The 15109-nt window shown below is 37.5% G+C and overlaps 1 protein-coding gene across 4 annotated transcripts in view; it reads left to right on the forward strand.

The window, feature by feature from the left end:
• TNS3 (tensin 3) overlaps positions 1–15109 on the forward strand; it is a 511123-nt gene that overhangs the window by 349567 nt on the left and 146447 nt on the right. For all 4 annotated transcript variants that reach the window (XM_027836865.1, XM_027836867.1, XM_027836868.1 and 1 more), the window contains 3 exons: positions 4219–4348; positions 5086–5151; positions 5977–6081. In XM_027836865.1, coding sequence (XP_027692666.1) covers positions 4219–4348; positions 5086–5151; positions 5977–6081 — 301 coding nt within the window. The remainder of the gene's footprint in view (positions 1–4218; positions 4349–5085; positions 5152–5976; positions 6082–15109) is intronic.

The following is a 15109-nucleotide window of genomic DNA, read 5'->3' on the forward strand; positions in this document are numbered from 1 at the left end:
AATCCTTTGGTGACAATTTGGAAACCAAAATGTGTTGGTTTTGTTTTATTTTGCAAATGAAATCATTTTGATACTACCACTTGTCAATTTCCTTTGGCCAAGTAGTGGTTTTTTTCTTCTTCTTCTTCTTCTTCTTTTTTTTTTTTTTTTTTTTTTTTGCATTTTGGTGAGGCAATCAGGGTTAAGTGACTTGCCCAGCGTCACACAGCTAGTAAGTATCATGTGTCTGAGACTGGATTTGAACTCACGGCCTCTTGACTACAAGGCCGGAGCTCTACCCACTGTGCAACCTAGCTGCCCCTCTTTTTTTAAAAAATTATTATTAAATGGCTTCTGCGCTTTGCTAGGTGCTGTGGGTAACAGGCATTTAGAGAGGTTGTTATGCTAATTTCTACAAGTTTATTTGACAGAATTCTTGGTGGACATTTTTGCTTCCAACATCAGATGATAAAATCATAAAAATATTGTTTTATAAGATATTTGGAAAGCTCAAAGGGTCAAAAAGTCTTTGTGAAAGCCTTCTAGGTAGCCTGTGGAAAAAAAAAACCTGAACAAGTCAAAATACCATAGCCAAATGAATAATAAGGGAAGAATGTATAGTTCACCCAGTCATCTTCAGGGATCATTATCATTGTTTACCATCTTTAAAGAAAGTCTCAGAAATTAAGCAAAAGGTTAGTAGCTGTTTCCAATTTGTTCCTTTTTTGGCTGTTGCCTATAGAACTTTTAAATGCTTGGAATACTTGGAATATAGTTCTAAGGCAGGTCACTTTAACATTTGCTTCATTCTTTTATTTTTCGTGTGTTGTAATTCAAGCTTTATTGCTTGGTGCTCACTACATGCATATTGCCCAAGAAAAGAAATATAAGACTCAGTCATTGTCCTCTAGAAGGCTATAGTCAAGCTGGAAAGATTATGCTCATGAAACCATTTAAATGACATTTCACAAGGAAATACTGAATCAAGCAGAAATGAACGTATTAAAAGTCAAGATCATCAGCTTTCAGAATAAGAGAATTGTTGCTGCATGAGAGATACTGCAGAAGACCATAAATGGGAAATGGAATTTGGTAGAAAAGGGGGTCAGGGAAGATGGGATTTAGATAGGCTGAGGGAAAAGGGACTGTTGTGAATAGAGGCTTGGACACATGATTATAGGACTATGAAATGCCATCCTGTCCACAAAAAAAGCTGAAATGAAAGCCAGGGTTGGAGACAGTAATAGATTGGGGATTACTTGGTTAAGTGTTAGAGAAACCAGTTAGGAGGCAGCCATCTTGAAATAATGATGGTCTGGACTAAAGATGGTGGCAATATTGTTAGATACAAGAGTCATTTCTTAGGAAGAACTGACAACATGTGGTGAATGATTGGCTAAGGATATGAATAATCAAGGAAAATCTACAGATGACTTTGCAATCTAAAGCTTGATTGACTAGGAGAGTGGTGGTGTTATTAGCAGAAATAGAAATATTGGGACAGTGTCCATCCTCGAAGGTAAGTTCCACTCTAAGCTCTTTGTGATGGTCACAGATTCCTTAGTAGATTCCCGAATTAATAGGATTTTCTGTGTAATTGTAATATTACTATGCTTATGTGGAGTTTTTCTTTGTTGATTTTTTTTCTGGGTGTTCATGACTTGCATTTGCCAAGCTTTAAAATTTTTTACCCATTCTTTAAATAATCTCATAAAAGCCCCTTGTCTGCTAGGGACTTTGAAAGCAAGCGCCCCACCCTTAGAGTTGGCATGGTGCATCTTTATCCATGGTCTTGAAACCAATCACCCAAGGCAATGTCTGCTTTATTACTGTCATGTGGAATTTTTATATACACCCATATTGAGTGTTTTGTCAACATAAATCAAATATCTTACCGTTAGTGCACTTCAGTTTTTTAATTTCAAATATTTCTTAAGGGATGCATGGAAACTGAATTTTTCAAAAACACATTTTTATTGGAATTTTTTTCCCTGAACTTAAACACCAAATAAAATGAACATTTCCATAAGAACAGAAAAAAAAACAGAATTGCGCATGAAACTATGACAATGTATTATGTGTTCCTTATTTTTCCTTTCAAGTACATGATGAATTCAAAATATAACATTCACACCCACACACAAATAACTTTCAGCATATAACCCTACTTGTCTATATTTCCTTCTGTTTTCTTGCGTGCATTTTTTTAAAACAATGGCTTCTGTGATTCTTTTTTCCCCCAAACCTTTTTAGCCTCTTTCTTTCTTCCAAGACCAGCCCACCCCATTACCAACAAAGCCCAACAGCAAGAGATAGAAAGAGAAATTCCATTTAAAGTTACTGTAGACATTATAAAATATTTAGGAGTCTACTTACCAAAACAAACCCAGAAACTATATGAACACAATTACAAAATGCTTTTTACACAAATAAAGTCAGATCTAAATAATTGGAAAAATATCAGTTGCTCCTGGGTAGGCCAAGCAAATATAATAAAAATGATAATTCTACCTAAGCTAATTTACTTATTCAGTGCCATACCAATCAAACTACCAAAAATTATTTAATAGAGCTAGAAAAAAATAATAACAAGATTCATTTGGAATAACAAAAGGTCCAGAATATCAAGGGAACTAATGAAAAGAAATGCAGGGGAAGGTGGCCTAATCATCCCAGATCTTAAATCATATTACAAAGCAGCAGTCATCAAAACTGCTTGGTACTGGCTAAGAAATAGAGTGGTGGGTCAGTGGAATAGGTTAAGTATGAAAGACACAGTAGGCAATGAGTATACTAATCTACTATTTGATAAACCCAAAGACCCCAGCTTCTGAAATAAGAACTCACTATTTGACAAAAACTTCTGGGAAAACTGGAAAAGAGTATGGCAGAAACGAGGCATAGACCAAAATCTCACACCATATACCAAAATAAAGTTAAAATGGGTTTATGATTTAGATATAAAGGATGATACTATAAGCAAACTGAGAAAGCAAGGAATAGTTTACCTATCAGATCTATGGAGAACAGAAGAATTTATGACCAAACAGGAGATAGAAAACATTATGAAATGCAAAATGGATAATTTTGATTACATTAAATTAAAAAGGTTTTGCATAAACAAAGCCAATGCAACCAAGATTAGCAGGGAAGCAGAAAACTGGGAAAGAATTTTTATAACCAGTCTCTCCAATAAGGGTCTCATTTCTAAAATATATAGAGAACTAAGTCAAATTTATAAGAATACAAGTCATTCCCCAATTGATAGATGGTCAAAGGATATGAACAGGCAGTTCTCAGATGAAGAAATTAAAGTCATCTACAGTCAGGTGAAAAAATGCTCCAAATCACTATTGATTAGAGAAGTGCAAATCAAAACAACTCTGAGGTACCACATCACACCTATCAGATTGGCCAACATGACAAAACAGGAAAATGATAAATGTTGGAGAAGATGTGGTAAAATTGGAACACTAATGCATTGTTGGAGTTGTGAACTGATCTAACCATTTTGGAGAGCAAATTGGAACTATGCCCAAAGGGGTATAAAAATGTGCATACACTTTGACCCAGCAATAGCACTTCTAGGGCTATATCCCAAAGAGATCATAAAAAATGGGAAAAGGACGCACATGTACAAAAATATTTATAGTCGTTCTTTTTGGGGTAGCAAAGAATTGGAAATTGAGAGGATGCCTATCAATCGGGGAATGGCTGAACAAAATGTGGTATATGAATGTAATGGAATATTACTGTGCTATAAGAAATGATGAGCCGGCAGACTTCAGAAAAACCTGGAAAGACTTGTATGAACTGATGCTGAGTGAAGTGAGCAGAACCAGAAGAACATTGTACACAGTAATAGCCACGTTGTGTGTTGACTTAATATTGATAGACTAGGTCTTCTCAGCAATGCAAAGATCTAAGACATCTCCAAAAGTCTCATGATGGAAAATGCTATTCACATCCAAATAAAGAACTATAGAGTTTGAACGCAGATCGAAGCATACTATTTGATACTTTTTTTCTTCTGTTTTGTTTTGTTTCCTCTTTCTGGTGCTTTCTCCTATTGGTTCTAATTCTTCTTTACAACATGACTAATGTTGACCCAACTCTTTATTTAAATGCCTGAAAGTTTCTCATCTTGAACAGTCATGCAATTTACAAATAATGAAATGATCCTCCAGTAGAAACCTGCTGATGGAGATGCTCTCTTCTGTTTTTCTCTCCTTGACACAGTTGAAATGTTACCACAAAAAGTATCGATCTGCTACCCGTGATGTCATTTTCCGCCTGCAGTTTCACACAGGAGCCATTCAGGGCTATGGACTGATGTTTAGGAAGGAAGATCTGGACAATGCCAACAAAGGTAGAATTCTGAGAGTTCTGAGTTCTCTGGTGTGTATACTAGGTGTCTGACAGTAAGTGTACACAGTTAGGAATTGCTGGTCCCTGTGCTCCCTTGGTTCATTCTCCATGCCCTAAGGTTTCAATGTCTGTGTCCTGTTGATGACATGCTGATTTTTAATCTGGTCAAATGCTGCCTATAAAAGAAAGAAATCACCAAACATTTTGGCTTCTGACCAGACACTTCACTCTTACTAGCTGTGTGACCCTGGAAAAGTCACTTAACCACAATTGCCTCACCCCCCCCCCCAAAAAAGGAAAGAAAATAAATCACCAAACATTTTAAAAGAAAAATGATTTCATATTTATTCTTTACTTTTAAAAAATAGTATCATGTTTCTTTTTTAGAGAGAGGCATTGTGTGATAGTGAATAGAAGGCTGGTCTAGGTTTCAGGAACACCTGGGTTCAAATCACATGTTTGATAAATACTGGTTGTATGACCAACAGCAAGTCACTTAACTTCTCAATACTGCAGACATCTCTCTAAGATCCCAAGTTGCAGAACAGTGGATGATTTGCTTTGGGAGAACTGATTGAAATTAGCAGGTAGGAAATGGAGAGAAGACAACTTTCTGTAATGGAAAACATTTCCTCTTTGAAATATAAGTGGAGGACAGAATAGATAAAAATTAAGATTTCTTCTCTCTGCTTTCACTTCTTAATTTCTGAATGCATTTGTGTTGTTCTTTTATTTCAGATGACCGTTTTCCTGATTATGGAAAGATTGAATTAGTCTTTTCTGCTACCCCTGAGAAAATACAAGGTAAGCATTTAATGTAAGAAATAGTTATTTGTGTTTTAAGTTTATTTTAAAGTGAAAACTAAAAATAATCTTCCTTTCCTAGAAGGAATTTTGTACCTTCAGAATCAGAGTATACTTATATGTGAATGCGAGTTTTATTAAATAGGAAATTATTTTCTATTAGTATTAGTAACCCCCATTCTTTCCCGCACCCCTCTTTTTTTAGTATCACAAAATCTGATGTAGAAGAAGACTTCAGAGATCATTTAGGCTAACTGGAACTCGAAGTCATAAAATAAAAATTTCTTTGGCATTTTAAAATAATTTCAAAGAGGTAGAATGGGTTTGCAGTTAGAAGATTTGGTTAAAACCTTGGTTCTGTCACTTAAGATATTTGACTTTGGACAAGCCACAACCTCTATGGCCCTCAATTGTAAAATGAATAGGTTGATACTAGGTTCCCTTCTGGCTCTAAATGTGTGATATATGAAAGAAAAAAAAAACAAAACAAATAACACCAACAAACAAATAATCAAGAACCAAACACCTCCCCGTCCAAAAAACAACAACAACAACAATAAAAAAAATATGAAATTAAAAAACCTCGCTGTCACAGCACTAACTTTTGGGGTTTGTCATGTTTTTTCCCTTGACTGTCTCAAAAATTGTGCCCTACCCTCTTTAGTAATATTGATGAGAAGCTACTTGGTTCTGACTCATCAGTTCACTTCTACCCTTTAGAGTGGTAAGCCCACTGGAAATATTTGCCTCTCTCATAACTGACGATAAAAGAAACCTCTTCTTTCACTTTTGACAACCTGATTTTGTCTTTGTCCTCTATCCAAGGGTCTGAACATTTACAGAATGACCATGGAGTCGTTGTGGATTACAACACTGCAGACCCATTGATCCGGTGGGATTCTTATGAAAATATGAGTCCTGATGGGGAAGGTGAGTTTAGCTGGCTTTTATATAAAATCTTCAAATGGAGTGGCTTCTCTTTAGCATAAAATAAATGAGGTGGCCAAAAAGAAGCAGAGAAGGAAACAGTTCACTGCTTAACGAAAACAGATCCACTGCCTATTGACAAACTTAGAAGATTTAATCTCAATATATTTACAGAATCCAAAAGTCATGGAAATGCATGACACAGCCATAGATTTTTGAGAGTTCATGAAAAACATGTTGCTTGGATTTTGGTCAGAGTTTTGCAAAGCTGTAAATAGTGGGTAGCCAGTCAATGAAGTATATATAGGAACTTCTCCTAAAATTGCATGTTTGTAAGTTGCTGGGGATCTTTATCCCTTAAAATACCCTCCCTTCCTGTTTATATAAACAGCATGGTCTGCTATATCTTAAGTAATGGATTATGATTCCTTCTGTAACCCAATGAACCAAATATACAGGGTATTCCAAAAAGTCTTAGAAATATGTTAAGCATTAGTAGATTAAAATTACACTAAGGCTTTGGGGATACCCTGTATTTAGTTCTTATTTCCAGAACTTTGATCATCTAATGTTAGACATTTGGAGGTATGGCTTTGTGTTTTTTTTTTCCCCCTTGACTCATCTAGATGTACTCTCTGTACTCACACTATAATATATGGCATTACAAGTAAAAACATGGGAAAAAACTGAAAGAATGAGGTGACAGTTCTCTACAGAATCAAGCAAGCAGAGTGTAGATTTCAACAGATGAAATCACAGTGGTTCTGATCTAGTTCAGGGTATCTTTCATCTCTTGTGAGTCATTGTTTGAGAATCAGGTTGGGTTGGAGAGAGTAAAGAAAAACACTTGTCAAATTGCTTCTCCCAGGAGCGAAGTAAACAAAAGGAAGACGTTTTGTGATTGAACAAGATAGCCTGTGTTGTTGCTCTATAAGCGGGCGGGGAGGTTGCTGTGTCCCTAGGTAATAGTGTTAGCCACTAATCGACATGACTGCTTTCTCCTAATGGTGTCTACAACTGCTCCTTCAGGAGATGGGGAACTTTTATTGAGGTGGCTAACTTATAGATTTGACATTATAAACATGTCTGTATGTAGTAGGAGTAGCTGTTCTTTCAGGATTCTATCATTTTGTCTAGATGAAGTAGAGCTGGATGAGGAGTCAGGAAGACTGGCTTCTAATCATCATCATCATTGTTATCATTGCTTAGTTAGGCCCTGGGAGGGAGACAGTGTTTGAAGTGTTGCATGCTAGCAAACATTCATGATGTGCAGGGCAGAGACCTTCACCAATTTCCTCAAGCTAGTTAAAGGGATATTATTACATTTGGCACTACTACCACCACCACCACCACCATCATCATCATTATCATAACTAACATTTAGCACTTTAAAGTTCACAAAGCACTTTACATGTACTATCTCATTTGATCCTCACTACAGTCCTGGGAGGTAGGTACTTTTATTATCTCTGCTTTATAAATGAGGAAACTGATTATAAGAGGTTAAATGACTTACCCTGGGACACACAGCTGTGTCTCAGGCGGGATTTGAACTCAGGACTTCCTGAGTCCAGGTTGATCTCCCCATCTACTATGCCTTATTTCCTTTGCTATTGTTATGTACAGTTAACATGGCACAGTGAACAGAATGCTGGGCTTGGGGTGAGGAAAGCTTGGGTTCAAATTCTGCTTCTGATAGATATAATATGATCCTGGTTCTATGGTCCTGGGTATATAACTTAATCTCTATCTAAGTTAAGCTACTCCATCTCTACAATGTCATAGAAGGATGGTGATCTGTTCTGGTGGAGAGTTCCTTGTGCTACTGAAATCATAGATCCTCCATATTGTTTTATTGTTATTGTTAGGACTGCATTCCTTTGTTCCCTGTGTTGGAGAATTTAACATCTCCCTTACATGGTCACTGATTCCTAAAGTCCAGCAAAAATGCTTCCTTCTACTTGTCAACTATTTGAATAGGAAATGAATGAGATCCCTGCTCCATCCTTTCCAGAATTCTGGTGGCCATTTAGGCCCTGGGAGGGAGACAGGATAGGAAGTGTCTAGCGTTGGTGAAAGGAGTGCATTCATGGTGTGCTGGGCAGAGACTCTCACCAATTTACTCAGGCTGGTTAAAGGGATATCATTACTGGCATAACACTTCAACAGCCAAATCATGAATCATGCTTGCTTAGAATGAGGGAATTCTCTGCTTTGGGCCCAGAGAAAGATCTTTTTTTCTTCTTCTTCTTATTTTGTACACTTAGAAGATGCCTTCAGTTAAATATACTTAGTTGAAAACGATATTTAGTTTTTTTTCTTTTCATTTTCCATACACAGATAACTCATAGGCCGTAGGAGCATAGATCATAGTACTTTGAACTATGAATTTGAATTTAAAATAGTCAATTAGAGATCAGTCAGTCTGATACCCCAGTTTTTAGAGGCTGTTGAGAAGCACGTGTCATGGTGCTTGGAGCACTGTACTCAAAGTTAAGAGCCCTGGGCCCACATCCAACCTCGGGCATTCTCAAGGTAGAAAGAGTTCAAGGAGTGTCAGGACTCCAGTGCCTAGTTCTGAGTCAGTGCTTAAGAAATGTTTGTTGTACTTTAAGCATGGGCCTGGCTGTGGACTGCATGACTGCTGTCAGAGGACCAGAATAGTTTCCCCGTCCCCCCCCCATCCCCCCGTTAGTAGTTCTCAGAGATAATCTACAAAGTCCCAAAGGGGTTATGATCTGTCTTGTTGGTGATAATGCCCCATCGTGGCATTCGGGAACCTTTAAATTATTGAAGAAAAAGAAAACTCCATTTTATCCTTAGCTCTTTCAGAGAAGTTGGAAATTTGTATTTCTCCTCATCAAAATCAGAGATGGGGGGGGTGAATGTACATGGAGTGGTGAGGGCTAAACCAGTTACACCAGTTACTCAGTTCCTGGCACATAGTAAGCACTTAATAAATGCTCTATCTCTATCACTTATCTCTATGGTATTTCTCTTTCTATTGCTATTACCTATCTATCTCTATCTCTATCATCTAATTCTCTATTGCTATCTCTATCTTAACTATCTCAATTATCTATCATCTAGCTATCCATCCATTTATCCATCATCTCTCATCTATCTTTGACAAAGTTAAGGGAAATCTGGTTCCCCTTTTGACTTCTGATTTGCTTCTTTCCTTTCTTTTTTTCCTTTAACTGCTGCTGCTGTGTAAGTATTCCATGCTTCAAAATTTAAACTTAAAGAATGTGAGATCTTAGGCAGAATAAAAGTGAGAAAAAGAGCTGCCTACTAATGATGGGAGGAGATTCTCTTAGCAGTGAGTTTCCTTTTTTCTACTGATGCTTTTTCCATGCCCTTCTCCAGCCTCCTCCATCCCCTTGACAACTAGGTGGTACAGCAGATGGAGTCCCAGACCTGGAATCACCAAGATTTGACTTCCAATCCCATCTCAGACATTGACTAGCTGGGTGATCCTGAGCAAGTCACTTAACTTGTCTCTGTTTTACTTTCCTCTTCTGTAAAAAGGGGATAAGAACAGCATCTCTCTGAGGGTTGTTGTGGGGATAAAATGAGATAATATTTGTAAAGTCTTTTGTAAATCTAGCTAAGATTGTTATTGTTATCATCATCATTATTATTATGCTTTCTCTCTTTCTCTTATGGTTATTGTTATCATCATTGTTATTATTATGCTTCCTCTGTAGCCTGTAACATATGTTACAATGTATTGTTGCTTTACCATTTTACATACATATCATTTCTTCTCAACTGTGTGGGAAGCCCCTAGAAAGGGAAGAGCATCTCAGTATTTTGCATTGCCAGGACCTCCTGCAGGGGAGTAGGTAACCTGAAGATACTTACCAATGATGCCATTCTACTCACTGCAGAAACAGCCAAGCCAGATAGCAGTGCACATTGTGAGATCATCTTCCCTATGAATTGAAATGAGAATTTATTAGTGATATTTCAGGAGACAAAAGCGTCATTTAAATATATGTTTTATTTTCAGTTTTGGAATGAGAGGAGGAAGTGTGGCATAATTGCTTGTCTTAGGACTGGAAAACCTGGGTTTAAATCCCACACCTGATGTGAATAACATTTGTGACTCTGGGCAAGTCCCTTGGCTCTATCATGTGCCTCATTCTTTAGTACTTATCTCTTAGGGCATAGAGGGCCGAGTGGAGGATGGAAGCTATACCTGAAGTTACTTACAGGAAGAAAATTACAGATTCTTCCTTTATCTACATATTAGAATGAGGTATAGGTATCTCAATGATTCAAGACTTACAAACTTGAGCTTTCAGGAATCATTTGGTCCATTATGTTTTAGAAAATTTGACATTTTGCCTTGCTGCAGTAATGAAGGATATCTGTCTTACAGTTGGACCTTACAGCAAAGGTCCAATAAAGAAGTGTTTAACTATCAACAGTATTGCATTGACCATTATCGGTACCACATCTCCATCTCTCCTTCTACCTTGGCTAGATCTGGGGGAGCAAACTCTGTCTCGTTGTGAACCTTTTTAGGAGAATTTTTAGTCGTGCTCACTTTAATAGACAGAAGTCTTTCCTCACTGGTTCAGTGCTGCCTTTGTTATAAATATCTTTTTCTCCTAGGTGAAAAGCACTCGTTGATGTTCAGGAATGTATCCATGCCCTATGATTTCATTCGACATTTGACTTCTTTTCCTTCATTTTTCCTGTCCTCCTCAATGTCAAGTTAATAGCTGTTGAACAGGGAGTTGCCTTCTTGGGTAGTGAAACATTTGCTTTCCCTGTGGGCCCCTTCAGTGTTGCAATACCAAGGGTTGGTGGGACTGCTTGGATTGGTTACTTTTCACAGGAATGCCAATGTCTCACAATTAGAGCAGGGTAGAAGCTGTTTCTGGGGAGCTCTTTTTTGACTACATTTTTGGTGATGAAAGCAACTCCAGCTTTGGTCCTTGAATGTGTGTAAAGCTTTGAAAAATAAAGGATGGCGGGCCAAAAGAAGTTTGTTTTCCATCGAAAGGCAATGAGTTGCAACAGTTTCCCACTCCCTGACTGCTGTGGGTAATGAAAACAGAAACACTGAATACCGATTTCTGCTGCAGAAATTATTGCCAGTTTGGAATTATGCCTTTTTCTTCCATCTGCCTTTTGTTGTTGCCCCTTCTGCAAAGATCTCCCTCTTTTATCTCTTAACGCTATAATTTGCTTTTGTTGTGAAGATAGTGATGTTAAGAGGCAAGCTAATGTGGACAAGGCTTTACAAAAATGTCATTGTCACAGTGGTAACAAGCATGTTTTGTTTTGGCTTCTTTAATTTATGGGAAGAGTCTGCTGACATATCACTTTGGGGGTGTTTGGCTTAATTATGTGCTCCTGTGATGTTCATACTCTGTGTTAGTATACTTAGATGAGGCTACAGAATCACAGAATCCTTTACGGAGGTTCAGTGGTCATCTCATCTAATGGTGTCAAACTCAAATTGAAATGGATCCCTGCTGGCCGCAGTTACTTTTTAATTTAGTTTGACTGTACTTGGAGTTTGGGGTCTTGAGTTGACACCTCTGATCTAGTCCTACCCATACCCCCAAAACTGTCACCACTACATTATAGCTGAGAAGAGGTCAACCCCCATCTATTTCAATAACTCCAATATGGAGGAATCTCTCTAGCAACCGAAGCAGCCAGTTCTCCTTTTGGATAGCTATAATTTTTTCTGACATGTTTGCCTCTTTGTAACTTCTACTCCCTTGTTCCTCCTTTTGCACTCTGAAGCCAGTCCTGTGACAGCCCTTCAAATATATGAAGACAGCTATCATCTCCCTCCCCCCATCAACCACTATTCTTCCTCTGTAGGATCTAACTGGGGATTTCACATTAATGAAGGGCAGTCCCTAACATTATTCACAAAGCTATTATTCTGAAGAGGCCCCAGAGGATGACATGTTCTCTTCACTTTTGTCCTACATTTTGTTAAGTAGGAGCTCACGTTCTCAAATGCCAAAAATAGTTTTAGGTACATTAACAGTTTCTATCTGGAGACCAAAATGATCATGCCATTATAAGGGCCATGGAAACCCTTCTTTTATCTTTATGGAAACTTCTGGAGTTTCCAGCTGAGCTCCATTGATGTTCCACTGTATTTTAAGTAGGACAACAGCCTTGTAACCATTATAAGAAAGAAATAGGGTCTCATTAACATCAACAAGACCTAGTTCAGCGCGTGTTTTCTCCCTGATTAACACTATGCCATCCCAGTGCCATTCTGTGGCACTGAAGATGAGAGATGAAATAGATTCTTCTTTCAGGTTGAATCTAGTTTTGTTTTCAAATTTTGTGGATACTTTTGTTTTTTATAACATAGTTATTTTCATTGTACTTGCCACTCCACTGAACCCTCACTTGGGAAAAAAGAAAGCAGTTAATTAAACCCAATTGACATAGCAACCCTGTCTTCCAGTGCATACAACTTTCTGCGCCCATATTTCCCTAAATATCTACTTGGAAAGGAAGAATATTCCATCTTATGTTTTCTTTGCTCAGGATCAGTCATTCATGAAAATCTGGCTGCCCCTTCCCCCCTTTCCATTTTATAGTAATTGTATTTACTATTCTTTTTCTGTTTAATTTTGTATCCATTCCTACATGTCTTTCCAATATCTCTTTGAATTTCTTTTATTATTATTATTATTTTTTTTTGCTGGGGCAATTGGGGTTAAATGACTTGCCGAGAATCACACAGCTAATAAGTGTCAAGTATCTGGTCTGAGGCCAGATTTGAACTCAGGTTCTCCTGACTCCAGGGCTGGTGCTCTATGCATTGTGCCACCTACATGCCTCTATTCTTTTTTTTTTAATGGAGCTTAATATGTTATCTGGCATAGTGTACTTAATGAATGTTTGTTGACTGAATGAGTGGTGCAGCAATATTCCATTATATTCATATAGCATAGTTCAGCCATTCTTAATCATTGGGCAACCAATTTACTGTCATTTTTCTGTTGCCAACATTATACTGCTCTGGTGAGCTATGGTATTTATGGGACCTTTCTTTCAGGTCAAACAGTGAATATCTATCTCCTTACACGTTGTTTACCTTTCATAGCCATCCCTAAATCTAGGAAAATGTCATCTTTCTTTGCCTTTCATTATGGCTTAAAGGACTTTTGTTTTTCTCATGAGCTTGAGAGATGAATGGATTGGCATTCTTTACTTCTCCAGGACCTGTTGCTCAGCCTTCAAAAGGAAAGATAGGATCCTTTCCCTGTTGGAACTCTGAAAGAACAACAACCTTTCTTATCTTTGAGGAGCTTTATAGGATAAACTGGCCTGGCTTTGGTAAATTCTGGGTAAACAGGCCTAAACAAAGGAATTAATAGCTACTAAAGGAAATGGTCTACATTTTGCAGAGGAGGTGCTGATGTGAGGGAGTTTCCTCACCCAGGAATTCATAATAGCAGTAAGATTACATGTCCAGTTCTAGTTCCAATCCAGAAGAAATTCACAAAGAAAAATAATATGGTAGTGAAAGGTTGTAGATGGGAGCTACTAAAATGCAGATATTCTTAGTAATTTGAACTAATCTGAGGCAGGGGTTAGGGAATTAGCCAAAAGTTGGAATTACAGAATATTTAACAAGAAATACATTTGCCACTGGCTCATTTTGGGTTTGTACATGTTGCCTTCATAACTTTTTTCACTCTGAGGTAGGTTTCTTATAAATGTGAGTTGTCACCATATGGCCACGTGCTATCCTGCCTGCATAGTCAGGCCTGTGTCTGAAGTGTGCTTTGACTGAAATAAGTACAAGTACATATTTGACTAAAAATCTGAAGAAGAAAAGGGACATTATGTACCCTTATTTGAAAATGCAAATCCTGCTTTAATCAGTGTTTTCTGCCAGTTAAAAGGAGATAACTTTCTTCTCTGCTTTTTAAAGGAGCACGATTGGAAGAACAAAGCTGCTCTTGCTTCTTTAACTGGCCTGCTAGCTAGCTGAAATTTCATTTAAATCCAGAATTTCTCAAAAGTAGATCTGTAGTTTACCTTCAGGTGTCTGATTAGAAACTCCTTTTAAAACAAATCTGTCTCTTTTCTCCATGCTCTTTTGAAGAACATGTATATTAGGTCAACACGGTTTTAGATTAGTCTCTTGAAACTATCAAAATATATTTTTTATACCATTAATTCACTTCACCATTTTTTTTTCATAGTGCTGAGATAAGCTTCAACTTGGTCAATAGGCCTGGAGTCAGGGAAGACCAGAGTACAAATCAAGCCTCACCCGCTTACTAGTTGGTCCTGGATAAGATCCTTAACCTCTGTTTGCCTCAGTTTCTTCATCTGTAAAATTAGGAAAATAATAGCAACTATCTTGCATGGTGGTTGTGAGAATAAAATGAGATATTTGTAAAAAGCACTTAGCACAGTGCCTGGCATATAGTAGATACTTTATAAATGCTTTTTTTTTTTTTTCCTTTTCCTGTTTCCTGACCCCTTCTTTTCCCCCAGGGTTGTTGTATTTGTAATGTACTTAGCATAATGAGTGGCACATAGTAGGCTTCGTAAATGCTTATTTCCTTCCTTTCTGTTTAAATTAACAGAACTTCCAAAATCCCAGAGGTTTAAATAATGAATTTGTTATTTATTAGAACATAATAAGATGAAATGTCAAAGAATACTTTTATGTTAAAATAGGTCACAAGATAAGTACAATTCTCGTATTTTGACTGAGAGCAAAATATAGGTGATTGTCTACAACATGTGATTCTACTTATAAAAAAATTTTACATTCAGAAAGCTGCCCTAAATATGGATTCACTTATCTTAATGCCATGAATGCAGGAATTCCCCTGCTCTTTCTGGTGCTGCTGTGGATTTTCCAGTCCCCCTCAACTTGGCCTGTGCCTTTCCTTACCACTCAGACCCTCATGCTGCAATAGCTAATTCAAATCTGTTGATTGACTACCATCACACCTCCCCCCACCCATCAGTCAAGTCCATCCTATCATACTCTTCCTTTCCCATTTTTTTCCCA

This window comes from Vombatus ursinus, unplaced genomic scaffold, assembly GCF_900497805.2.
Source record: "Vombatus ursinus unplaced genomic scaffold, bare-nosed wombat genome assembly UNPS02014820.1, whole genome shotgun sequence".
NCBI lineage: Eukaryota > Metazoa > Chordata > Mammalia > Diprotodontia > Vombatidae > Vombatus > Vombatus ursinus.